General features: G+C 42.6%; 1 protein-coding gene across 1 annotated transcript in view; it reads right to left on the reverse strand.

Annotated features, from left to right (window-relative positions):
- The window catches only part of MMRN2 (multimerin 2), a 50,555-nt gene that overhangs the window by 10,091 nt on the left and 12,706 nt on the right, over window positions 1–27,758 (reverse strand). The window contains exons 2-4 of the mRNA XM_065408658.1: window positions 8,725–8,847; window positions 5,352–5,458; window positions 3,001–3,072 (exon numbers count right to left, since the gene is read on the reverse strand). Of these exons, the coding sequence (XP_065264730.1) occupies window positions 3,001–3,072; window positions 5,352–5,458; window positions 8,725–8,847 (302 nt within the window). The remainder of the gene's footprint in view (window positions 1–3,000; window positions 3,073–5,351; window positions 5,459–8,724; window positions 8,848–27,758) is intronic.

The following is a 27,758-nucleotide window of genomic DNA, read 5'->3' on the forward strand; positions in this document are numbered from 1 at the left end:
AATGAAAGAAAGTGATCAGCCACACAATATCCAGCAATCAACAGTGTGAAAGGTGCACCCCAACCTGGTGCAGGCTCTGTACCAAATCCTGTATTCCTTACTCACTGAGTAAAAATTTAATTCATCCTTGAGTCTTCCAGTGACTCTATAAACAAAAGGCTTTGGGGGACATGACATTATAAGCTCACTTAAACGTGTAGTCCCAGTTATTTCAATGGGAATATTATAATGACAGCCTTCCGCCACACCATGAGCATCTCTTGCAGAATGAGAGCTTTCAAGTCAGTTGGCTAAGGTTACAGCTACACTGCAACTGGAAGGTGTGATTCCCAGCTCAGGCAGATGGACGTGGTCAAGCTAGCACACTAAAATAACAGTGTGGCCACAGCTTCACAGGCAGCAGCTCAGTCTAGTTGCCCATGCTGCTATTTTAACATACTAGTTCAGGCAGGGCTAACGTATGTATGTCTATCCAAGCTGGGAATCACACCACCTAACTGAGAGCCAGATGTACCCTAAGCAAAATTGGTCTACATGCAATCACACACCATTGGCTTGTAGAGCTGGTTAGGAATTTTTTTGACAGAACAGTTTTTCATCGGGAATGTTTCTCAGGTCCGAGAGAGAATTTCTGGTCAAAACTGGAGGTGGGTGGGGGCCTAAGAGAGCAGAAGAGCCACTAGGCCAGGGATTTGAACCTGGGTCTTCCACATCCCAGCTGAGAACCCTAACCATCAGGCTACTGGCTATTCAAGGGTGTGGTTGCGGAGGTTTTATTTATTTATTTATTTATTTTCAAAAATATCAAAAGGTCTTTGTTTCATCCCAATGCAGAACAGGAACTTCTTTAAAATCTTGAAAATTTTCGTGGGATGGGAGAAAATATTTCCAATCCAGCTCTGTTTCCTTCACCTTCATTAAAAATCTTTTATACTCTCAACTCTTCTTGCAGCAGCTATTTATGCAAGCTAAGCTCAGTGTATGAGAGAGGACAGTGTCTGCCAAGGCTGTAACATTGCCCTAAAGCCAGCTGTTAAGAGATATTTAATAGCACTTAAAAACTGCACCATTTCCCAGAGGCACAAGGACCCAGTACATTTTGTCAGACTGATAGGACAGAGTGCTGAGGTATGGATCTAACGCACTAAGTCCATAGTAATGCCATCAGAGCCTTGGGCAGGTCTATTTTATTAATGACTCTAAAATACCATTTTGAGTGGGTTGTTTTTCTGATAAGTATTCTGAGCGATAGGTTTCCACTTCTTGACAATGGTAGAATTCACCTTGGAGGATGAGCAATTTCATGTTGAAATCTCCAAAACAGTGAAAGAATTAACACTTTGTATTAGTTCGTATTCTCACCTTGTTAAGAGCCCGTTTGATATAAAGTTATAGAGTGGTTACTTTAATTTCCCTGGGTATTCTTGTACTACAAGTCAGTCTAGGGCAGCGAGAGACCAAAAAGACAGTTAGTACTTCAGGACAGGTATGTATTTGTACAGCGTCAAAGTCCATGGGAGCTGCCAGGTGCTCAGTACATTTTAAAAAATCAGGATACTTATTTAGGTGCCTACCTATTGGCAAAGGAGTCTAACGAGGCACCCAATTTTGAAAATTTGGGTCACTTTGTCTCAAGCTTGGCAGGATCCTGTGTCAAACTTACAGGCTCACAAAAAGGGATTCCCTTACACAGAAGGGTCGGGGAGCATCTTATACAGTAACTCCTCATTTAAAGTCGTCCCAGTTAACGTTGTTTTGTTGTTATGTTGCTGATCAGTTAGGGAACATGCTTGTGTAAAGTTGTGCAATGCTCCCTTATAACGTCATTTGGCAACCGCCTGCTTTATCCACTGCTTGCGGAAAGACCAGCCGGTTGGAGCTAGTGATGGGGGCTTGGAACCAGGGTGGATCGGCAGCCTCCCATCAGCTCCCCCCTCCCCTAAGTTCCCTGTGCAGCAGCCGCCCAGCAGGCTATCAATTGCCGGCAGTTCAGCTGTCCCTCCCCGCACTGCCATGTGCTTCTCCTGCCCTCTGCCTTGGAGCTGCTCCCGGGAGCCTCCTGCTTGCTGTGCGGGGAGTGGGGGGAGAAGGGTGCTAATGTGAGGGTGTCCCCCTCCCCCCTGCTCCTGCCCCCCACTTACCCCATCTCCATAGAGCGGGGGGGACACGACAGTGCTCAGGATGGTGGGAGCGTGCTGGCAGCAGCTGCTGTCTCAACTTGCTGATCTACCTAAAAGGGCAGTGTACTTAGAGTGGGGTCAGCATACTTAAAGGGGCTATGCGCGTCTCTCACTCACACACGTCTCTGTTTCTCTCTGCCATGCTGTCTCCCCTCCCTCCATTCGTGCAGCCTTGTAAAGTGTGAGACTACATTAACAGCAATGTGTTAACCCTTGAGGGCTCAGCCGAGTGCTAGTTCATCATTTAGCAGTAAGGCATTCCCTGGGAAATATTCCACCCTCTGACTCCACCACCTCAACCAAGCTTCACAATCATCATTGCTGTGTACAGTATTAAATTAAATGGTTTAAAACTTATACTGTGTGTGTGTGTGTGTGTGTGTATATATTGTGTGTGTGTGTGTGTGTGTCTTTTGTCTGGTGAAAAAAATTTCCCTGGAACCTAACCCCCCCATTTACATTAATTCTTATGCGGAAATTGGATTCGCTTAACATCGTTTCGCTTAAAGTAGCATTTTTCAGGAACATAACTACAACGTTAAGCAAGGAGTTACTGTACTGAACAAATGATCTCTTCTTCCATGATCATTTGTAGAAATGTTATACAGGGTTAACACAAACAAGATATATACACTTAAAGACTTCTCACCAACTGAAGGGGAAAGGCCTTCCCAAAGCAATCAAATTCACTATATAGACAGCTATTGTCCACATAGAGCATGTATACAGCAGCTGAAAAGTCCTTCCTCTCATTGCATACATCTGTTTTTATGAGGTTAAAGAGATGTAGTGAAGCAGTGAGTTAAGTTCAAGAACATACTTTTGCTTGAGAACTCTTCTCCATCTTCCAGTCCTTCTGTATGATTAGCAGGCACTGGAACAAAATTGGGATCTGCAATTGAGATATGATAAATTGCATATTAATGGCACAACCTGCTTTCCCCTCTCCTGTGAATTGTTTCACACAAGTCAACTACTCAAAACAGAAGGGATCTCTTTTCATTTTATACATATAGAGGCTGATCTTCAGCTGGTGTAAATTATGACAGCACTGTTAAAGGCAATGAAGCTGTCAATTTACATGTTAAGGACCTGCCCCTTGTTTTCTGTGTTAATTAAATTCCACCTCTACCATGAAGCATTCCAGATATTAAACCATTCTGTCTACCCACTTGCCCAGTTACTTAGGGTGACCAGACAGCACATGTGAAAAATCGGGACAGAGGGTGGGGGGTAATAGGAGCCTATATAAGAAAAAGACCCAAAAATCGGGACTGTCCCTATAAAATCGGGACATCTTGTCACCCTACAGTTACTGCACTTATTGCAATATCACACATCAGTCTGTATTGCTTTTTAATTGCTTGTACATTTAAGACCAGTCCTACCACACCCATATGAGTAAGGACTCCAAGGTCAGACCTTTGGATTACAAGTTCCTCAGGGCAGTGAACCTTTTCCTGGACTGGAACAGTTACCTATTTTACAGTGCCACAAGCTTATAGCATTGCTTAAATAATAATAAAGCCTCAGTGGATCTTCTATTCATGCTGATTTATCGACCTTTAAGAAATGAGCTAGGAAGGACTGTACACTGTTAACATTTAGTTTAAAAGCTTAGGTTGAAAATTGGACTTGCCTTATACATTTTAACAGTTTGGGAGGGAACGTCTGTGTGTTCTATGTATATTTAAAAATTTTAAATGCCTACAAATTACTAGTATTTTTGCGGCTTCCACGAAAATCTCTGAAAATTCCTTTTAATGACTCTACAGTTAGCAACGATGTGCAGGGATTTTTAGTTATCAGCCAAAATACTGTTGTGCAAATAGGAAATTAAAGGGAGGGTACCTGCGTTTAATCTCTTCTCTGTAACGCTCATTTACCAAACAAAATGCACTACATTTGATGGTATTTCTTCTAACATTATAAATGAAAGAATATGTTTCAAAATATGCAGTGCTTTACAGAGGGCTAGATCTGCCCTCAAAAAAATAATAATAAATAAAAAAATAAGCCAACTCCACAAAGGGAAAAAGAAAAAAACTCTTTTAAATTACAGAATACATGGACAAGTGAGATAAGGATTCACCTTCCTTGACTTGTTCTCACTGTGGCCTCCTTAATTACAAAGAGAAATTGTCTAATACTAATGTTGTAGTTTGGGTTTCTTGCTCCTCTTCTGAGCATGATCAATAAGCATTTTTGTATGAAGTGTTGTTGTAGCCATGTTGGTCCCAGGATATTAGAGAGACAAGGTGGGTGAGGTAATATTACCTAACCCACCATGCATTAGTGTGTCAACCAGGCAGCTGCCAGCTTCCCCTATTCTGTGGAGGGCAGCGAGTATAGGATCCACTAACCTTGTTTGGAATTGAATACATCATGATCTCTCTAGTAACTGATCTGCTGCTGTAAACTGTCCTAGTCACCACCCTTCACTTGGAATTTAGTCCTGGCAGGGTAGACTTCTACCTCAGTTGAGCCCACAGCAATGTGGCAAACAGACCTTTCATCATGTGTGTTGAGCATGACAGCAGGCTTCTACATGACTGTTTTCAGCCATTACAGCTACTAATAATGTCAAACTAGCAGCAGATTGGGGGAATAGAAGTCCCGAGAAGATGAGCCATGTTGGTGGCCTCACATCATAGCCCTGGTCTACACTGGCGGGGGGTGGGGGGAGGGTTGATCTAAGTTACACAATTTCAGCTACATGAATAACGTAGCTGATGTCGACGTACTTAGATCAATTTACCGTGGTGTCTTCACCGCGGTGAGTCGACTGCTACCACTCCCCTGTCGACTCTGCCTGCGCCTCTCGCGGCGCTGGAGTAGAGTCCACGGGAGAGCACTCGGTGGTTGATTTATCGCATCTAGACTAGACGCGATAAATCGATCCCTCCTGGATTGATCGCTGCCCGCCAATCCGGCGGGTAGTGTAAACATACCCTTAGACACAAGAACAGAGTCTTTTTTAAAAAAATACAGACATCTAAAATGGAATGAAAGCCTTAAGAGAAGTTCTAATGCAGAAAATTAAGTCCTGTTGCTCAGCTTAGATCTCTTGTTCCTAATTATTTAAAAAAGAGAAGTTCTCCCTGCCCCTCCCAAACTACCATGATTGGTGTCTAGTCTTAATTCTCACATTCACTTTCTAACTTTCCTTACCACGTTGTTCACAGTTCTCGCCAATATAACCAGGGCAGCATTTCCAGTGCAAAGAGTTTAAAACCTTCTGCTTCACACGATACACTGGCTTCAAAGTTGCCCTATACCTGGAAAATGAAAAACATGAGACTAAGGATCCTCAATTGGTATAAATCTCCACCAGCTGAGAATCTGGTCCTAATACTGTACTGGATGGCTAGTACAAAAAATTAAGAAATCAAATAACATGCATCTATGCTGCTCAGCAGAGCATTCTGACTGTCCATGTAGTGAAAGCGCTCTTTTCCACCTCAGTACACTGTGATTTGATTTTCATACTTTTTTTAGTAGACCCCTCGCTACATGCCTCTTGCAGAAAAGAAGTATCATTGTGATAGTTATAAAGGAGTCCAGCAACTGAATGTTAGTTTCCATAGTGTCTTACAAATGTAAAACCAGTCACACTCAGAGGTGGAGGTTACCATTCTTTAATTAGCAGAGCTCCAACAACTTGTTCCACTCTGTACAATAGAACCTCAGAGTTAGGAACACCTCAGGAATGAAGGTTGTTCGTAACTCTCAAAATGTTTGTAACTCTGCCAAAACATTATGGCTGTTCTTTCAAAAGTTTACAGCTGAACATTAACTTAATACAGCTTTGAAACTTTACTATGCAGAAGAACAATGCTGCTTTCCCTGAATTTTTTTTAGTAATTTATGTTCAACACAGTACTATACAGTATTTGCCCCCCCCCCCTTTTTTTTTTTTTGCTACTGCCTGATTGTGTACTTCCGGTTACAAATGAGGTGTGTGGTTGACTGGTCAGTTTGTAACTCTGGTGTTTGTAACTCTGCGGTTCTACTGTAATTGCTTCCACAAGTGTTGGAGTTAGATTAAATTCCAGAAGTGTTGTGGTCTCCTGTTACTGTATGGTGGCCTTAAAGGGACATATAATTGCAGTTTTGTTATTGGTGTATCTATCAGAAACACCACAGATGGGTTATACGTTCAGGTCCAAATTTCACTCAAAATCCAAATGCTAACTGGAATATCTTTTGTGACTTTTGAAAACAAATTATAGTGGAAACTAGTTTATTTTTAAACAGACATTCTACTGCAGTTTGCAGCATACTGCTAGTACCAGAGACATTTAAAACTGACTTGAAACAGGCTATAAACAAAAACCAAATTGGACAGTCTAATTTCATTGTTCAGCGCAATGGACAAATTAATGCATGAATAGGTTACAAATAAGATTTTAAAAAAATATTTTTAATAAATTAATAACGGGTAAGAATGTGTTATACATTAAATGTAATATTTTTTATTATTTTTAACCAGAAAGTCTCTCTTTCAGCCAGTGTTTCCCAACCACTATCAAATGTACCAGTATTGGTACCTCAAGCTCTTGCCACTGTTCCTTGCACAGACATCATCTTCTCGGGGAATAGTACCCAATGCAATCTTAGGTGCTAAACCTGCAGACACTTATACTGTGCTTAATTTTATGCATTGTGAGTAGTCCCATTGAAGTTAATGGAGACACATTGCATAGAAATACGCATGTGTAAGAGTCTGCCATTAAGGATCAGGGTCTTAATGATCTCTGACTTCAGCCTTTCTTTTAATGTGTTTAAGCACAGATCAGTTCAGTTAGTGACTCCCTTAGTAAAGATATCACAGTCAGGGCCGGCTCTAGGCACCAGCCGAGCAAGCTCGTGCTTGGGGCGGCAGATTCCAAGGGGCGGCATTCCGGCTGCCCTTTTTTTTTCTTTTTCTTTTTGGTTTACCGCTCCGGCTGCCCTGTAGGGGGCGGTGGCGCGGAGGAGGGGAGCGCCCTGCAGCAAACTCGGCAAGGCAGCCCGCGTCCTTCCCTCCCAGCCGACTGGAACGGCGCAGAGCTCTCCTGCCAGGCGGCGCGGCAGGAGGGGCCATGTGGCACGCGCCCTGCTGAAGCCCTGGCCGCCCCCTTCTCTCTCTCCCCCCCGCTAGACCGGGCGCGCACTCCGCTGCATGTCTGCAGCAGAGGGAGTCCCCCTGCACCCTGGCTCCGGCCGACCTGCAGGGTTTTTTTTTTTTTTTTCTGCTTTGCCGCTCCGGCCGCCCTGCAGGTGTTTTGTGTGTGTGTGTGTGTGTGTGCCTTGCCGCTCCAGCCGCCCTGCAGGTGTTTGTGTTTTGTTTTGTTTTTGCTTCGCTGCTCCCCCCCCCCTCCCCCGCAGTTTGCTTGGGGCGGCAAAAAAGCCAGAGCCGGCCCTGATCACAGTTAAGGACTCTTCCCTCAGTTAAAGATGCCTAAGCTAAGTTTAGATTACACACAAGCACATATGACTTAGGAGTACAAGTCTCAGTTGGGTTTGAATGGGACTTGTGCTTCTACGGGTATGTCTTCTCTGCAAAACAAAGTACATTCTTAACCTGTGTTAGCTAACACAGGTTGAAATAGCAGTGAACACAAGGCAACTTGGCTTTTAATTTCAGTTAACAGCTTGTGTGAAAGCCTATAGAGGAGCCTGCCGTTGAATTTGAGCTGCTAGCCTGAGTAGATGCTGAGTTGCCAAGTCTTCACTGTTACTTTAACACACGTTGGCAACCTCAAGTTAAGAACACACTTTCTTTTGCAGTGAATACATATGCTAAGTCACTTACGAACTTTTGAAAATCTCACCCTGAATATGTAAAAGAAAAAGGTTTAGCTGCCTCCATTGGTTTTACTGAAGCCAATAAAGAAGCAGATAATGGGAAAATTAAACAAATATTCCTTGGGTTCTCTAATTTTATGAGATATATAAAAAAGCAGGATGTTTGGGCTGCTTGTTTTATTTTACTGTAACACATTTTCCTAACCCATCACATTGACCATGTCACCCTTCTCTTTGATTCCTCCACTGGCTTCCCCCTTTTCTATCACATCAAACATAAACTGCTTTTTTCGCTTTCAAGGCCCTTCACAGTCAAACCCCACCCTACCTATGAACTGTTGATGCTCACCGCCAATTGGCCTATGATGCCAGCCCCCACTACCCACTTTTTCAGTTTTCAAACAAACACCTTCATGCTTTCTCCTGTGCCAGCCCCTCATGCTTGGGAGGCACTCCCCGTAAACACTGGCAAAGCAACCCCATTGCCCTCTTTCAAACCCCTCAAAACTCTCATTTCTGTGACTCGTACAAAAAACTTGACAGTGACGAGGCTTCTGGTGTGTAGAGACTGGCCAATATTGCCTCACTGTTTACTTGAACTCTCTCATCTATCTATACCCCACCTGTTGCCTCTTGGCTGATACTTGTAAGCTCCTTGGGACAGGCCCATCTCTTTGTTTTGTGTTTGTACAGTGCCTAACACAACATGGTCCTGGGCCACTACCATAATACAAATACCACTAAGGATACTTACATGATTTTCTGGCAGTCTGGGGCCCCATTTGAACAAGGCTGCTGTGATTTAATCACATATTTCTCTTTCTTGCAGGCAGCTGTGTACGTGACCAGCTGGGACTTCACGAAGGAACACCAATTCCTGGAAGGGGAAAGCACAGGGAAGGAATTTAAAATGAAAGATTTCAAAAATCCCTATTAATAGCAATGCAAGGGAAGTGTGCCATTCAGAGGGGCCTCCTTTTCAAGCTGAATGATGACAAGGGAAAATGGAAATTTCCACCAAAGCTTTTCTTTATAGTTAATTTGCTTTGGTCTGGGATGGTAATGTTTATTAGTGTTCAATACAGAAGAATATTCTCTGAATTTTGGGACATTATCATGACCTTGAGCCATGTTTGCAACCTTCTCAATTTTGGTTTCAGTTTGCAGGCTCAGAGCTTCACCTGCAAGTATCTTATTGGTTGACTGATGTCATTTAGACATCAAATAACTTGACTGGCATGGTCAATCAGGTAGCTAGGCATCTAAATGGTATCAATTTTGGATATACAACGGGAGACTGCTTCTGAAAATCTAAGGCCCTATATAACTATAAACTCCACTAATAGAAAGACTGTTCCTAGACTATTATTTTGTTTGTTTGGTCTTTTTATATATTAATTACAGCTAGGGTGACCAGATCAGAGGAGGAAAATATTGGGACACGGGGGGGAAGCCGAGTGCTGCCGGCAGAGCAAACAGCTAAAAATCGGGACAATCCCGATTTTATCGGGACGTCTGGTCACCGTAATTACAGCAGCCTTGAAAAAATTATCGCACCAAGGGAAAATCATCTTAGAAAATTGAGTACAGTATCATTTGTTTTTTCATTCTCATGGTCATGCTAAGGACGGGCAAGTAGATTTTGTTTCTGGACTGGTAAATTCTCATAATTTTACAAGGCTGAATTATATTGGCATCCACTAGTCGCAGCATGTCTCTATTTCCAAGACTTTATAACCCACTCAGGACAGTTGCTCTGAACTGAAAATTTCATAGGTGAGGCCCAAAATTAAATGTAACAACAAAAATGGAGGGGGCGGGGTAAAAGTCGAAGGGGGAAGGAAGAGGAATCGGTTTACACATGAACTTGAATAAGAAATTGAACTAACAAAAACATCCTGGAAAAATCAGCTTGTAATTAGTGTTAAAATGGAAGCATGTTCAACATCCTAGTTCAGATAGTGTTTATGCAAGAAGGCTCAGCAATTATTCAAATAGTAAGGGAACCAAGCAACAACAACACCAATTCAGTAATTAACAGAAATGGCACTGTGTCCATTTGGTGCTTGCAAAAAGGATTAAGAGAGATAAGTGGGTCCCAAATGGCAAGGAAACTGGGCTCCCTGCCTAGCATTCTAGCTATAATAATTTCCAGAGGAAGAGTCTATTGAACCAGCTGTAACATTTTACAGATCACATATCTACAGACAGTCTAGTGCCTTTTGTTTAATTAATACAGGTCTCCATCAGAGTGGCTATTTCACATGTCCAATGCCAATTTTTCACCAAAAATAACCTAAGAATTTGACATGGAATGTTAACTCCACAAGAACTGACCCACAAAGGCTAGGCTCTCTAAGCGTCCATTAACGAAACAGGCTGGAAAGCTGAGGAACTAAGAGACTACTGTTTCAATAACCTAATGAACAGTGTCCCCCTAGGGAGGTATTTAAATCTGACTTTTCAATCTAAGATACAGTGTTTTGCAAATGCATTGTGGTACGCTGTCTCATGAAACTCAGCATCTATGACACAGGCATCACTTGGTGAAATTCTATGGACCTGTGTTACCCAGGAGTTCTACATGATCCCAATGGTCCCATCTGGTCTTAAGATCTATGAAGTAACCTGTCTCCCACTGGGCAGGTTACTTGAACTCTGCCTCTTGAACCATAAGAGCTGCAAATTAAACTTTATATGTTCAGGGGCAGAACTGTAACAATTCCTTTGAAACAGAGCCCCACACATTGTTATTCACAGCATCACCTTCTGGAGATTAAGGTTGTTAGAAGATCAGTTGCAAACAGATTTGTGGTTTTCATCATTTCCTAGTGGACGAGTATTCCCATCAGAAAAAAACACCTCTACAAGTGACATTAATTAGCAGGCTTGGGCCAAGGACCAGATGAGCAATGGAGCCTGAATTACCCTGTTCTTTTAGAGGTGACCACTGTCATGCTGTCTGCAGTGACTCATAACCAAGAATACCAACCTCAGGGCAGACTGTTAAGAAGCAGGGCACAAACTCCAAACTGATCGTGAGTTGTATACTTAGATTTCACCAATCAAGTAACAAGTGTAAATTCCTAAGCCACTATATAGCCTCAACGTGGATTCACAGTCTCCTCGGCGTTCCAATCTTCCTTGCCACCCAGGCAAGCTTGACTCTGTGAAAGATGGTCACTTTATACCAAAGATCACAAAATATTCAGGTTACTCTCAGTCCCAAACGACCAGTAACTTACCAAGGTCAATTTGCACCCTAGAACTCACACCAAAGACAATGCTTGTAGCTAATCCTATAGTAAACTAACTAAGGATTTAACTAGGAAAAAGAAATAAGAGAGTTATTTACAAGGTTAAAGCAGGTAACATGCACACAAATGAGTTACAGTATTAGGTTCCAAAAGATAACAGAAGCTTCTATAAAAGCAAACATTGTGTCCTTTAAGGCTAACCCAAGCTAATCTGTTGGAGATTCCTTGCTTATGCTTAGAAATCCTCGCCCCTCAGAGTCCAGGCAGCAAAGGAATCATAATTTCTCTTTAACAGGCCTTTTTATTCTCTTCCCCCAGAATTTAAACCCATGGGATAAGTGTCTCTGCATTTAACCGCTTCATGGGTGGATGGAGGGAAGCAATCAACAATGGCCCATTTGGATTCAATAGTCTTTCCTGATAAGCAGGAGATAACACCTTCTGTAGGATCCCACATTTTGCATTAGGTGAAGTCCCCCCCCCGGTTCGGTGAGTTACATAGGCCATGTCTGCACTACAGAGTTTGTCGACAAAAGCTATGCCACTTTAATTAAACCACTGTTGCATATCCACACTATGCTCCTTGTGTTGGCAGAGCGCATCCACACTAGCAGCTCTTGCAATGACAAAGAGAGCAGTGCACTGTGAGTACATACCCCAATGTGCAACTGGCCACAGGGTGCTTCGGGAAGGGTTTGCAATGCCTCATAGGGCAGGTACAGCATCACAGGATGCAGGTTTCTCAATCCCATTTTTCCCTGGGCATCCTACTAGATTGCCAGCTGCTTTTCTATTGAAGTATTGGGGGGGGGGGAAGAGCGGGAGAGGAGGAGTGTGTGTAACAGGGAGTGTGTGTGTGTGTGTGTAGAGTCAGAAACAAAGTGTGTGCTGGGAAGTGTGAGAGACTGTGTGTGGGGAGAGTGTATATGCGAGAGAGACCATGTGTGTGTGGTGTGTGTTGGGGGAGAGTGTGTCGGCATGCTGTGTCTCTAAGTTCAGACAGCAGCCTGAGCAACCAATCCTGGGGGAGGGGAACAACCCCCCCACCAGCCCCTGGCTCTGCAAGGCAGAGCAGTCTCTCCCCTCCCCGCCCCCACAGCAGCAGCCCGCTCTGCCTGCCTGCTAATTCCACATTAATGGTTCTATGATTCTGAGTTCTCCCATAGCTGCTCAGCTGCCAGGAGCAGCATCCTCAGCAGCTCTGTGAGCTCTCCAGGCTGAGGAATGTCAAATCTTCCTGGAGCTTTGAAAGGGGAGGGGTGCATGGCTGCAGGGCAGTCGAATTCAAAACAGTGAGCAGAGTGGTCAAGGTGGGCACTGTGGAATATTGAAGGAGGCCAGTTATGGTGACATGACATAAACAGCAACGTCTACACTGACACGTTGTCGCTTTAACTTTGCCGCAAAAAGCTTTATGACTCTCATCGAGGTGGTTTTATTTTTTTGGCAAAACACCAGAGTTTTGCCACCAAAAGTTGCTTTGTAGTTTGTGCACCTCCACTGTTTTGTTGGCAAAAGCTGCCTTTTGCCAACAAAAATATGTAGGTAGACAAGACCATAGTGTGACGGGTTGGATCACAGAAACCCCCTTGGGGGCTGCCAACTGATGTGCCAAGACTACTTCTGCCCCTGCTTTCCCTGCCAGCTTGGGACTCCAGCACCCCGTCTTGTTGAGCCAGACACGCCAGTATGCTCCACCACCGACCCAGGGTCTGAACCACGTGCCCCAAAGTTGCAGACTTAACTGAAAGCAGGTTACAGAAGTGTTCCTGCCTTTAACACTCAGATGCCCAATTCCCAATGGGGTCTAAACCCCAAATAAATCCTTTTTACCCTGTATAAAGCTTATACAGGGAAAACCCATAAATTGTTCGCCCTCTATAACACTGATAGAAAGATATGCACAGCTGCTTACCCCCCCCCCCCCAGTATTAATACATACTCTGGGTTAATTAATAAAAAGTGATTTTATTAAAAACAGAAAGTAGAATTTAAGTGGTTCCAAGTAATAGCAAACAGAATAAAGTGAATTACCAAGTAAAAGAAAAATAAAACATGCCAGTCTAAGCCTAATACAGTAATAAAACTGAATACAGATAAAATCTCACCCTCAGAGATATTTCAATAAGTTTCTTTCACAGACTGGATGTCTTCCTAGTCTGGGCACAATTCTTTCCCTGGTACAGCCCTTGTTCCAGCTCAGGTGGTAGCTAGGGGATTTTTCATGATGGCTCCCCCTTTGTTCTGTTCCACCCACTTATATATCTTTTGCATAAGGCAGGAATCCTTTGTCCCTCTGAGTTTCCATCCCTCCTTCTCAATGGAAAAACACCAGGTTCAAGATGGATTCCAGTTCAGGTGACATGATCATATGTCACTGTAAGACTTCATTACCCACTTGCCAGCACACACGTATAAAGGAAGACTTACAAGTAAAACAGCCATCTACAGTCAATCGTCCTGGTTAATGGGAGCCATTAAGATTCCAAACCATCATTAATGGCCCACACTTTGCATAACTACAGTAGCACGTCAGAGTTATATTTCATATTTCTAGTTTCAGATACAAGAGTGATACATTTATACAAATAGGATGACCACACTCAGTAGATTCTAAGCTTTGTAATGATACCTTACAAGAGACTTTTGCATGAAGCATATTTTAGTTACATTATATTCACACTCATCAGCATACTTTCATAGAATCATATAGAGTGCAATGTCACACATAGTTTCAGAACAAACATTTTACAGCTTTAGAGCATTTTTTAAAAAGGGCTCCAGAGGTGATCCCAGCAATTACAGGCCAGTAAGCCTGACTTCAGTACCAGGCAAACTGGTTGAAACTATAGTAAAATTGTCGAGACACATAGATGAACATAATTTGTTGGGGAAGAGTCAACATGGTCTTTGTAAAGGGAAATCATGCCTCACCGATCTATTAGAATTCTTTGAGGAGGTCAACAAGCATGTGGATAAGAGGGATCCAGTGGATATAGTGTACTTAGATTTTCAGAAAGCCTTTGACAAGGTCCCTCACCAAAGGCTCTTAAGCAAAGTAAGCTGTCATGGGATAAGAGGGAAGGTCCTCTCATGGATTGGTAACTGGTTAAAAGATAGGAAACAAAGGTTAGGAATAAATGGTCAGTTTTCAGAATGGAGGTAAATAATGGTGTCCAGCAGGGGTCTGTACTGGGACCAGTCCTATTCAACATATTCATAAATGATCTAGAAAAAGGGGTAAACAGTGAGGTGGCAAAATTTGCAGATGATACTAAACTACTCAAGATAGTTAAGTCCCAAGCAGACTGCAAAGAGGTACAAAAGGATCTCACCAAAGTGGGTGACTGGGCAACAAAATGGCAGATGAAATTCAATGCTGATAAATGCAAAGGTAATGCACATTGGAAAACATAATCCCAACTATACATATAAAATTAGCTGTTACCACTCAAGAAGGAGATCTTGGAGTCATCGTGGATAGTTCTCTGAAAACATCCATTCAATGTGCAGCGGCAGTCAAAAAAGCAAACAGAATGTTGGGAATCATTAAGAAAGGGATAGATAAGACAAAAAATATCATATTGCCTCTATATAAATCCACAGTACACCCACATCTTGAATACTGTGTGCAGATGTGGTTGCCCCATCTCAAAAAAGATATATTGGAATTGGAAAAGGTTCAGAAAAGGGCAACAAAAATTATTAGGGGTGTGGAATGGCTTCCATATAAGTATCGATTAATAAGACTGGGACTTTTCAGCTTGGAAAAGAGACGACTAAGGGGGGTAGGATGAGGTCTAGAAAATCATGACTGATGTGAAGAAAGTAAATAAGGAAGTGTTATGTACTCCTCATAACACAAGAACTAGGGGTCACCAAATGAAATTAGTAGGCAGCAGGTTTAAAACAAACAAAAGGAAGTATTTTTTCATACAGCACACAGTGAACCTGTGGAACTCCTTGCCAGAGGATGTTGTGAAGGCCAAGACTATAACAGGGTTCAAAAAAGAACTAGATAAGTTCATGGAGGATAGATCCATCAATGGCTATTAGCCAGGATGGACAGGGATGATATCCCTAGCTTCTGTTTGCCAGAAGCTGGGAATGGGTGACAGGGATGGATCACTTAATGATTACCTGTTCTGTTCATTCCCTCTGGGGCACCTGGCATTGGCCAGTGTTGGAAGACAGGATACTGGGCTACATGAACCTTTGGTCTGACCCAGTATGGCCAAACAGACAAAGGGAGCAGGTCTGCTGAGTAAGAAGGTACCCTTTTTATAGGGTCAAATTTTTGATCTTAATCTGCACTTTAACCCTGTTTTACAATCTTCTGGGATTTGGTGTTTAATTTATTATCTTGCGGCATCTGATACGCCACAAAGTAGCACTGTTCACTGCCATATTATATGCCTGATCCTGCAAACACTTTTAATAGATTAATAGAATCCAAGGCCTGAAGGGGCCATTGGGATCATCTAGTCTGACCTCCAGTATAACGCAGGTTGTAGAACTTCCCCAAAATAATTCCTAGAGCAGATATTTAAGAAGAATATCCAACTTTGATTTAAAAATTGTCCATGATGGAGAACCCACCATGACCCTAGTAAATTGGTCCAATGGTTAATTACTCTCTCAGTTAAAAATATATGCCTTATTTCAAGTCTGAATTTGTCTAGCTTCAACTTCCAGCCATTGGATCATGTTATACCTTTGTCTGAAGAACCCATTACAAATATTTGTTCTCCATATAGGTACTTAGGCAGTAATCAAGTCATTCCTTACCATTCTCTCTGTTACACTCAAAGAGCTCAATCTATTTAGCTTATCACTATAGGGCATGTTTTCCAATCTTTTAATCAATGTTGTGGCTCTTTTCTGAGCCCTCTCCAATTTATCAACATTCTTCTTGAACTGTGGACACCAGAAATGGACAGTGTATTCCAGCAGCGGTCGCAACAGTACCAAATACAGAGAACAGAGGTAATACAGCCTCTCTACTCCTACTTGAGATTCCACCGTTTATGCATGCAAGGATCACATTAGCCCTTTTGGCCACAGCATTGCAGTGGGAGCTCATGTTCTGCTGACTATCCACCAGGACCCCCAAATCTTTTTCAGAGTCATTGCTTTCCAGGATAGAGTCCCCCATTTTGTAAGTATGATCCGCATTTTTGTTCCTAGATATATACATTTACATTTAGCCATATTAAAACATATTGTTTGCTTGCACCCAGCTAACCAAGCTATCCAGATCACTCTGTAGCAGTGATTTGTCCCCTTCATTATTTACCATTCCCCCTATTTTTTGTATCATCCGCAAACATTATCGGTGATTTTGTTTTCTTCAGATCGTTGTTAATTTTTTTAAAATTAATAAAAACTAGCATAGAGCCAGGAACTGATCCCTTCGGGACCCCTCTAGAAACATACCTGTTTGATAATGATTCCCCATTTACAATTACTTTTTGAGACCAGCGTTTAATCCATTTAATGTGTGCCATGTTAATTTTATATAGTTCTAGTTTTTTAATCAAAATGTCATGCAGTACCAAGTCAAATGTCTTACAGAAGTCTAACTATATTACATCAACACTATTACTTTTATCAACCAAACTTGTAATGTAATAACAAAAAATTGAGTTATTTTGAGGGGATCTATTTTCCATAAACCCATGTTGATTAGCTTTAATTACATTACCCTCCTTTAATTCTTTATTAATCGAGTCCCATATTAGTTGCTCCATTATCTTGCCCAGGATCAATGTCAGACTGACAGGTCTATAATTACTCACATCAGTCCATTGACCTTTTTCAAATATTGGCACAACATTAGCTTTCTTTCCATCTTCTGGAACTTCCCTGGTGTTCCAATACTTATTGAAAGTCAGCATTAATGGTCCAGCAAGCTCCTCACCCAGCTCTTTTAAAACTTTTGGATGCAAGTTATCCAGACCTGCTGATTTAAAAATGTCTGACTTTAGTAGCTGCGGTTTAACATCCTCCTGAGATACTAGTGGAATGAAAGAGTGTCATATGATATGACTACATTATCTGTCTTTTTCCCATATACAGAGTGGGAAAATTGATTGACTACTTGTGCATTAGTACTGATAATTCTACTATTAACAATGCCATTGTTAGGATTCTTTTTGTTCCTAATATACTTTTTAAAAGTTGTTCTTGTTGTCCTTAACTCTGCTGACTGGAGATTTCTCCTTGTGTCCCTTTGCTTCCCTTATCAATTTTCTATAATTCCTAGCTTCTGATTTATATTTATTACTATCAACTTCCCCTTTCTTCTATTTGTTATATATATATATATATATTTTTATAGCTGCCTTTACTTCCCCTCTAAACTCAGTTTTTTAACCAATATGGCCTTCTTCCTTTATGATGGGATTGCAGCATTTGAGGCATCTAGTAAATTGGTCTTAAACAATTCTCAATTATCACTCACATTTTTCAGATTAAATTCTTCCTCCTTGCTGATCTTGCTCATAATGGTTTTCAGCTTTGTGAAATTGGCCCTTTTAATGCACCGAGTATATATATCACTGGTCTGGACTTTATTCTGTTTGAACTTTATAAATGTGATCAAGTCATGATCACTTGTATCTAAGTTACCATTAATTTTTAGTTCTGTGATGAGTTCTTCTTTATATGTCAAGACAAGGTCTAATAGAGAATTCCCGTGTTGGATGCAACATTTTGCTCATGTGAGTAAGAGTGTATAGGATAGAACCATCTAATTGTGGCACTATAGCTTATTTTAAGCCCAGAAAGGTGCTACTGTTCCCTTCATACAATGCGGTGTTTTGATATAAAACTACATTCCCATAAGAAATCAACTAGTTACTAAAAACAAAAATAAAGCCCCGTACAATGTGGTAAATGTCAGATGGGTTGTTTGGAAAGGTCAGGAGACTCATACTCCATTATTTCAATGGGGCTTGCATTAAAAGAGTACATTGTTTGTCTAGGGGATAAGGCTGTGTCTGATAAAGAACAGCAGAGCTTTACAGAGTATATTTTTAAATGGGAACACAGGAACTAAAGCTTTGATTAGTGTCATATATGGGAAAAGTTTGCCTCAGAGACTCAACTGCTGAAACAATGGGAAACCATGTCAAGCACTAAAGCAAAGACTGACATCACCAGCCAGGAGAGCAGCTTAGCAATTAGTGGGAGGGAAGGAAGCCAGCATAGAAGTGGAAATGGTATGGGGAACACAGCTGAATGAAAAAGGTTTAGACTGCACTGTTAGGAAAGTTCACCAAACCACAGCCTTTGGGTTTGTCAGGGTATGCAGAGCATTTTCTGTTCCCTGAGTCTGACACTCTTAGAAAGAAATGTGATTGCTTTTGAGACTTCTGCTATCCCTGATGCTAAACAAAATTTTTTGTTTCTTGGAAATCAACATATTGCAGTGGCCCCTGGAATTCGAGGAATCCTGCAGTGCTCTGAAAGCTGAGTGGAGATTCAGGGTATGTCTACATAGCAAAGAAAAACCCACAGCTGGCCCATGCCAGCTGACTTGGGCACGCGGGGATTGGGCTGAGGGGCTGTTTCACAGTATTGCCAACCCCAACAGTTCAAAAACCATGAGACTCCAAAAAATCATGAGATTGGCCTAAAAATCACAAGATTCTTATAAAAGCTTAAATCATGATTTTTTTATTCGACCTTCTGATTTTTGATCTTCCCCTGCCTACTCCCGATGTATGTGTGATTAGCACAGTACTGCCGGCTCTTGCATATTTATGGAAAGGAAGAGGATTTTTGCTTCTCCTGCAGGAGCTCTCACAATAATGCAAAGAGCTCTTATCTTTATGCAATTATGGAGCAGGGCCTGCAGGTATCGCCAGTATCTCTTTCCCTCCCAGGCCATGGCAGTCACCTGTTCCCATAGCTGCCAAAGTTTGTGCAGCTCCATGCAGGACATTTTGCACCAATATGAAAAAGTCACTAGTCTCCCCTAAATGGTCCCCTGCCACTGTCTTGGGGGGGTGGGGGTGGGGGAAACAACCACATGAGGAACATCACGCATGGAGCTGCACAAAACTTTACTTCCCCCCAAAAGTCAATGAATGCCCCATACCTTTTGTGGCCCAACTATTGCCTCATATCCTGCTGCTCTCCTACAGGAAGCCCTCAATCAGGATTGGGGGATGCACAGGAAGATGATGGAATCTTAACTCTACCTTGCTCCTGGTCAAAAGCAGCAGCAGTGCCCAGAGTAGGAAGGAAAATCCTGGGGAAATGAGAAGGAGATGCTGGTGGAAGCCGAGCAATCTGGGCAGCACTGCTCCAAGCAGCTGATGAGAGAGGCAATACACAGTCATGGCAGAGGAGGTGCATTGAAGTGACTCCCCACAACAATGTGCACCCCAGGGCAGTGGGAAGAGGACGGTCCCGGGGCTGACAGATTTTTAACTAAAATTAAGCCTCACTCATCTTGATAAAAAATCCTGACATGTGAGTGTTCTATCATGAGTGAGGCTTAATTTTAGTTAAAAATTGCATCTCTCATGATCAATTGATGAGAGTTGGCATGTCTGGTTTCATTGCTGTGTAGGCTTCGGCTGGAGCCCGTGCTATAGGACCCTGTGTGGTGGGAGGGAGACTTAGAGGACCAGGACTTGTGTATATTTAAAATGCTTCAGTGGCACAGCTTCACCTCTGTAGCACTTCAGTGAAGATATTACCTATGCCAACAAGAGGGCTTCTCCAAGAGCATTGGTTCTCCCCCTCCCTGAGAGACAGTAGCTAGGTCAATGGGAGAATTCTCCTGTCAACCTAGCGCTCTCTACGCGGGGGGTTAGGACAGTTTAACTGCATCACTCAGGGTGTGGATTTTTCAGACCCCTAAGTGACACAAGTTACACAGATACAATTTGAAAGTGTAGACCATGCCGTAAAAACGTCTGCTTTTCACCATGGGCCAAATCCTGATGTCTTTATCCTGTCCTTACTCACTGAAGGCCAGATCCTCAGCTGGTGTCAATCAGGGTAGTTCAGCTGAAGTCAACAGAGCGATGCCAATTTACTCCAGCTGAGGATCATCATCTATCTCTAATAGTTTTGACAAATAAAGGACAACATAAAAACGGAGAGAGGCTTGAAATCAATGGGAACTGGGCACCTAAATACTGTTGAGGATTTGGGCCTTACTGCTGAAATCAGAGCTGAAAGCCTGGTACGAGTCCTGTGTGCTTTGCAAGTCAGAACTGGGAGAGGCTTGCCCTCTCAGAGCCTCACTACATTCTTCTGAGCTAACAATGCAACTTTGCTTGACTGCCAACTCTAACTAGTATTGGAACCATTCTGTGTGAAGTCTGCCAGGTTCAGGCAGGGGTGTGCAATCATGTGGAAACCTGCATTTAAAATAGGACTCTTTTGCTCTAGTACTTTTGTTCTTTCCCAGTGAAAACAATCCACACCCCATGAGTCATCATCTGTGCTGATTTGTTTACCCCTCCCAGATACTGCTCCAAAACAACAAGTTCCTTATGAGTTGTTAATCTAAAACAATTCATGCATGGGGAGGCACGAGGGGAGTAACTGACTGCACATATATTTATTCAGTAGGTATTCCAGTTATCAGTCTGAAACCCTAATAAACAGATCACAGAACAGACCTGATGAGCAGACAGTTCCAAATCACCTGTGCTGCAGACTCTGCAGTGGTCCTCTATGAGCTATTAGACCAGCACAGAAGAGCCAGAGCTCAGTGCACTACTGCCTTGACTCCTGCTGGTTGCTCCCCTCCTTCAGCCTGGCCAAAACCACCCCCTTTACCAGGGGCTGGGAGAAGGCCTATATTGGTAGATATGTAGCAGCAGTGAACACCCCACTATACCAGAGGTATGTTTAAACCCACTTTAAACTGTTCAAGTGAAGTAAAGGAGAATTGGGGTCAGTAATAGGTAAGGCCTGCTGCTTATTTTGGATGGTTATCAGCATTAAAGCTGGATGAGTAGGGATTAAAATACTTGCAAATAGTTTGGCAGCTTCTAAATAGAATTTCTCTTTGACTGCATTCACGCCCTTCTGTTCACTTCTCCATTCTTTGCCGTTAACCTTAATTTAGGCATTTCCTGACTTTCGAGTGCTTACCAGTGGAACCTGAAGGTTGCATGTGTGTCATGTTTTGTATTTAATCACCATATCTTTTCTTGTTGTCCTGTTCCATAAAGTTTACAACTCATCTTTCACCAGAGGGTCATTTTTCAAGTTGGTATTGAAGTGCAGTATAGACAGATGAGCAAGCAGTTTTGCCTTTTATTGCAATTATTTAGCCTATCTCTTTTCAACAGTTTTCTTTCAGGGTATGGTATGTGTTAAGAAAAATTCCCAGGTTTCATTAGGATCAAGAATAAAAGTTTATTTCTGATATTAAAGGAGCAACTTAGAGGTCTATAAGGGCCTGAGCCAAAGCTCACAGAAGACAATGGGAGTCTTTCCATTGACTTCACTGGCTATGGATTAAGCCCTAAACATTCCCAGAAAGCTCTCAACGTGAGCCAAATTGTTTCCTTATTCAGCTTGTTTATGGGATCACAAAAACCTTGTGTTCTACATCTACATTTTTTTCCTCTGGGCTTCCTGTGAAACTGTGTCTAGGTTTATTCATTGGATGGACTAATTTTATGGTTGGTCTAATGCCCTCTGCTTTTCATTCCCTCTTGAACAATTTCACTTTGATTCAAGTGACTGCCTGGCAAATGGGCAGGAATAAGACAGACTTTTTGTTGATGGAATAAGTGGAAAAGGCTTCTCTCCAGCCTGGTGGAAAGCAATGTTTGGTTCACGTCTGCAGGCTAAGGCACTGTCTTCTGCACTCACCAGTAACCCAGTGCCACAAATAGTTGGATATTTTTGTTGTTTTTCATGTTTTACAGTCTCTGCTGAATCCAAGCACTGGGCCAAATCAATCCCTGGTGTAACTCCACTGACAGAGTTACACCAGGAATAAATGTGACCCATTATCTGTTATTACTCCATTAGATACAGCTTCTCAGCTACTCTCTCAATTCTGCTTGTTGAATGGATTCTCAAAACATACGTGCCTATCTTTTAGTTTACTTTAATCCAAGTGTCCTGCTTTTTCCACATAACCATTAGTCTCTTCCTTCAGTAGCATATCAAGGTGTCTCTTGGGCTCCCCATCCTGCAAACATTTAGGTTTGTCTTTACTAGGAAAAAAAGTATTCTTCGCCCATGTGAACTCACTTGAGGTAAAACCCTAGTGAAGACCAGGTGGTTTGTAGTTTTAACACAAGTTAACAGATCAAGGTAATTTGTAGTCTTTAATTTGACCTGCTAACACATGTGAAAAATGGAGGTTACTTACCTGTAACTGGAATGTCTTTGAGATGCGGTCTCTATCTGTATTCCATCCGTGGGAATGCATGTGAGCCATGCGCCCAAGACCAGAAATTCTAACAAGCTGTGTCTGTTGGCCTACACATGCTCAGTAGTTCTTCTTGTTCTAGACTGAGGGCTTAAGAAGCAGCATGGGCTGACACTTCTCCAGTTCCTCTTCTTACCGTGAATCCAGTAAGATGCGAACTGAGGAGAAGGACGGCAGGTAGTGGATTGCAGGTAGGGACCACACATCTCGAAAGACTTCCAGTTATAGGTAAGTAACCTCCATTTCTTCTTCACACGCTGATTCCTATGTGTATTCCACATGTGGGTGACTGACAAGCAATATTCAGAGTGGAGAGGGGTGTGAGGATGCTGGCAGCAAAGATGCATCGGCAGCAGAGGCCTTAATGGACAGATATGCGCTAATTGGCAGCATGTGATGCACCCAGAAATCCATTTAGAGATTATCTCACAGGATAATGCTCGTCTTTGCGACTCTTCTGCTATAGTGAGAAATAGCCTTGGTGATGTTCTGATAGGTGTGGTCCTTTACAGGTAGAACAAGGTGTGACCCAGGGTTCCCGGAGTAGCCCTCACTGGACATGCCAAGGTCTGGCTGCGAAAGGGAAAGCAGATATTCCCAAGACTGGTGGATAACACTGAAGTTAACTCTCCAACCAGTCACAAACTGTGCTTCTGATTCCCCCCACACTGGTTATCAAGAAACAAAAAAAAGAAATCACACAGCCCCCTTTATTGCATTCCAGTTCTCTGGCTCTCAATCAGCACATAGGTCCAGTACAGTGAGAAGTTATTTTAAAACTCTGCTCACATATGCAAAATGTTCTTCTGATCCCAAAGGTCAATATAAGTTTGGATCTTACCCAAAATACCACGTTGCCAGCCAATCCTTTAGTATCTAAAACTAAAGGTTTATTAAAAAGAATGAAGAAAGAACAAGAAGAGAGTTGTTAAATGATAAAGCAGTCCCATACATACAAAGATTCAAAGTCCATGTATCAGGATCTTAGCAGTATTGGTGAGTTTGTTAGCTTGAAAGTCCCTCTGGAATACATCCACAGCTTGGATGGGTCATTCAGTCCTTTGTTCAGAGCTTCAGTTTGTAGCAAAGTTCCCCCAGAGGTAAGAAGCAGGACTGAAGACAAAATGAAGATGATGCAGTTGCCCTTTATATTCCTTTTGCCATGTGGCTTGTACTTCCTTTGTTCCAAACATAAGCTGTCCAGCACATGGCATGGAAAAATTTTACAGTTCTGTCCATAGGCATGCCCCTACATGGCTTGCTGGCTCAAAAGGTGTAGTCCTTGTTTCTTTCAATGGGTTCATTGTATAGTTGATGTCCCTTGATGGGCCATCAAGCAGGCCTAGTGCTGATGCCACTCTGTCTGGGAGTGTCACCCAGAAACACAGCATAAATTTGGAAATACAGCTATACCCTATATATATATATATATATATATATATATATATATATATATATATATATCAACCATCTATCCACATATGCTTTCTTCACAAAACCCCATGCTCTCATATATATATAAACTCATAATACAAAGGTGATACAAACATATGAATAAGTTTATCATACTTGGCAAATTATAACATTTTTGCAGCTATCTTACATGGCATATTTGGCACAACTCATTTCAATTTTACAATATTCATAATATCCTAAAGTGTCCCCCAGATTCCATACAGTGTCACACAAGGCACATCTGACATTGAGGGAATGAATGCTTTTCCTTTTGGCAGAAGCATGGGGTTTTGTGAAGAAAGCATATGTGGATAGATGGTTGATATGTAATTAATTCAGAAATAACCTTGGGGAGGGATTAAGGATGGAATCAAAGGGAGACCTTTTCCTTGTGAAAAATAGTATATGGTGGGTCTACTATGAGGGTGGCCTTCTTGCTTACTCTTGTGGAGGCAGTAATAGCAACTAAAAATACAATTTTCATGGATAAGTGGGACATGGAACATGTTGCTAATGATTCAAATGGTGGTCTGGTGAGTACTGATAGGACAAGATTGAGATCCCTTTGAGGTGTAGATTTGTTCACTGGCAGAAAAGTCCTGACTAAGTGTTTCACGAATCTCACTGTTGTTGGGTGAGTGAAAATGGAATGTCTGTCTACCTGGAGGAAGGAAGGCATTGATGGCTGCGAGATGGACCTGCAGTGAGCTAATGGAATGACCTGAGTTTTTTAATGACACGAAATAATCTAAAACACTGGGATATCTGGAGAAGGCTGATTATGCTGAGCGCAAGAACAGAAACATCTCCATTAAGCTAGGTAGCAGGTCCTACTTCAGTCTTTCCGACTTTAAGTAACAATAGTTTGGATGGGTGCCAAACAAGAGCATTCTGGTTCGGATGCCCATCCAAACACCAGGCCATGAGGTGGAGTGAGTGTGGGTTGGGATATCTGATTTTGCCCCCTTACTATGTTAAGAGATCTGGGAATGGGGAGATCCTGACAGGAAGATGGACTGACATTCTTAGAAGCTCCGGGAACCAAAACTTTCTGGGCCAGTTAGGTGCTTAAGAGAATGACTTAGATCCACCATGACAGGGCCATTCTCAAGACTTGTGGTACTAGAGGAATGGGAGGAAAGGCATAACTGAATTGGTTTGTCCATGACAACAGGAGAGCATCATCCCAAGAGACGTGACCCATAGCTCCTCTGGAACAATACAGAGGAAGTTTTCTGTTGTGTGGAACACAAAGAGATCCCATTGAGGAGTTCCCCACTGAGCAAATATATTGCTCAGGATAGAGCTTTGCACCTCCCACTAGTAGTCTGTAGACTGGTGTCTGATGAGGTTGTGTGCTAAAGAGTTTTGAGCACCTGAAAGGTATTCAGCTTGGATAGTGATGCGATTTCTGATGCACCAGTTCCAAAGCCTGACTGCTTCCAGACAAGGGAGAAGAGATCTTGCTCCACCCTGTTTGTTTATGTAAATCAATATGTACGGTGATACTGTCTGACATTACTTGCATATGGAGTGAATGTATAAGCGAAAGAAAAGCCCTGAATGCCATCAGGACAGCACTCAGTTCCAATAGATTGATGTGCAGTCTGGCTTCCTATGGGTACCTTATATGGCATGGTAGTTCAGGTCAGCACCCCAACCCAAAAAGAGTCTATTATGATGGTGGCACTGGGGGTGGGAATGCCCATTCTCACTTGTTCTGGATTCCACCAACAGTTTAGAGAGGTAATGACTCTGGTGGGAATGGTCACTCTTGTGTTGATATGATCCTTGTCTGCTGAGTAGACTAACCGGAGCCAGACCTGTAGGCATCATAGATCAAGACTGGCGAATGTTGTCACATAAGTGCATGTGGCCTAGAAGAGAGAGGCACATCTTCATTGTAGTCTTTGGTCTGTGAGTAATCTGTAATATCAGATTGCTCATTACCTGAATTCTTTACTTGGGGAGGAAAGCTCTTGCTGAAAGAGTCCAGTGTCACTCCGATAAAGGTTATAGTCTGTGTGGGTGTTAACACAGACACCCAGCACTGCTAGAAGATGGAACAGGAACAAAGTCAGTGATCTGACTTCTTGGCTGGAGCGACTTACTAGGAGCCAGTCACCGAAAAACAGGGAAACTGTATAACCCTGACATCTCATTTGGGCTGCCACCACACAGGAAACTTTTGTGAATACTCTGAGAGCTGCTGCTACTCCACAGGAAAGGACTCTGAACTGGAAGTGTTCTTGACCCACTAGAAACAGTCTTCTATCCCACAGAAAGTTCCTTCTATCAACATGAAAATAGGCATCCTTCATGTCAAGAACCATGAACCACATCCCCTCCTGTGGGAAGGGGATTGTCTGTGCTAATGTAACCACCCTGAATTTTGACTTTCAAATAAAATTGTCAAAAGTCCAGAACAGGTCTCCACCCTCTGTTTTTGGAGGGGAGTAAGAAATAAGGGGAATAGAACCCTCTCCCTTGATACTGAGGTGACACTTGTTCTATTGCCCCTCACTGGAGGAGGGAGCCTGCCTTCTGTTAAGAATCACCTCTTCCGAGTATCCCTGAAGGGGCACTGGGAAGGGGATTTGTTGGACAGAGGGAGAGAAACTCTATGGAGTATCCTTGATGGATAATTTCTAAGACCCAACTGTCTGTCATGACAGAGTCTCAATTGTGGGTGAAAAATGAGAGACTGGCCACAAAGATAAGGGGAGTTGAGATGGGTGGCATCAATAGCAGTGGATGGATCTTGACCAAGACGTCAAAAGTGGCCCTTAGGGTTAGAAGTTTTGGTAGCAGAAAGTGCTGAAAATTGAAGCCTCTGAACCATCTGATGTTTACATGGAGGCTTGACTGGATAGTTGTGGTACAACATCTGTGGAGGGGGGTGGCCTTGGCTTATACTCCTGCCTCTAGTGCTTCCTCCTCAGGGTCAGAGTATACATTGCCCAGGGTGTGTACAGTCAACCTCAGGTCTTTCAAAGAGTGTAGGGATTCATCTGTTTTCTTGTTGCATAAATTCAACTTGTTGAACGGTAGGTCCTGTTTGGTGTTCTGGACCAACTTGGAGAGTCTCGAAGAGTGAAGTCCAGATACGCCTCATAACTATGTCAGTGGCCAAGACTCGGGATGCTGTGTCTGCAGCTGGAAGGAATGTCTTTGCCATTAACTTGCGCTCTTCTATGGAAGACTGAAATTGGTCTCTGTCCTCAGGGGGAAGCTTGTCTTTAAAGTCAGCCAGCCTGAAATAATTGTTAAAATCATATTTCGCTAACAAGGCCTGATAGTTAGCAATAAAGAATTGCAGGCTTGTAAAGGAAAAGACCTTTCTTCCCAAGAGGTCCAATCTCTTTGAGCCCCTGTCAGCCAGGGTGGTCTTGGGATGTTGTGATCTTGCTCTCTCCATGGCTGCCTGTACCACCAGCAAATCAGGCAGTGCGCGGGAGAAAAGAAATTCAGCCTTTTTGATGGGGATGAAATAGCATCTCTCAGTCCTCTTAGGTGTGGGGGCGCGTAAGGCTGGGGTGTGCCAGACCACTTTGACTGGCTCCATGATGGCCTGATTAAACAGGAGTGCCACCTTGCTTGGATCTGTAAGCTGCAGAATATCTAAGTGCCAATATTGCGAGTCCTGGACCTTCTCCA

Source organism: Emys orbicularis, chromosome 7 (assembly GCF_028017835.1).
Source record: "Emys orbicularis isolate rEmyOrb1 chromosome 7, rEmyOrb1.hap1, whole genome shotgun sequence".
NCBI lineage: Eukaryota > Metazoa > Chordata > Testudines > Emydidae > Emys > Emys orbicularis.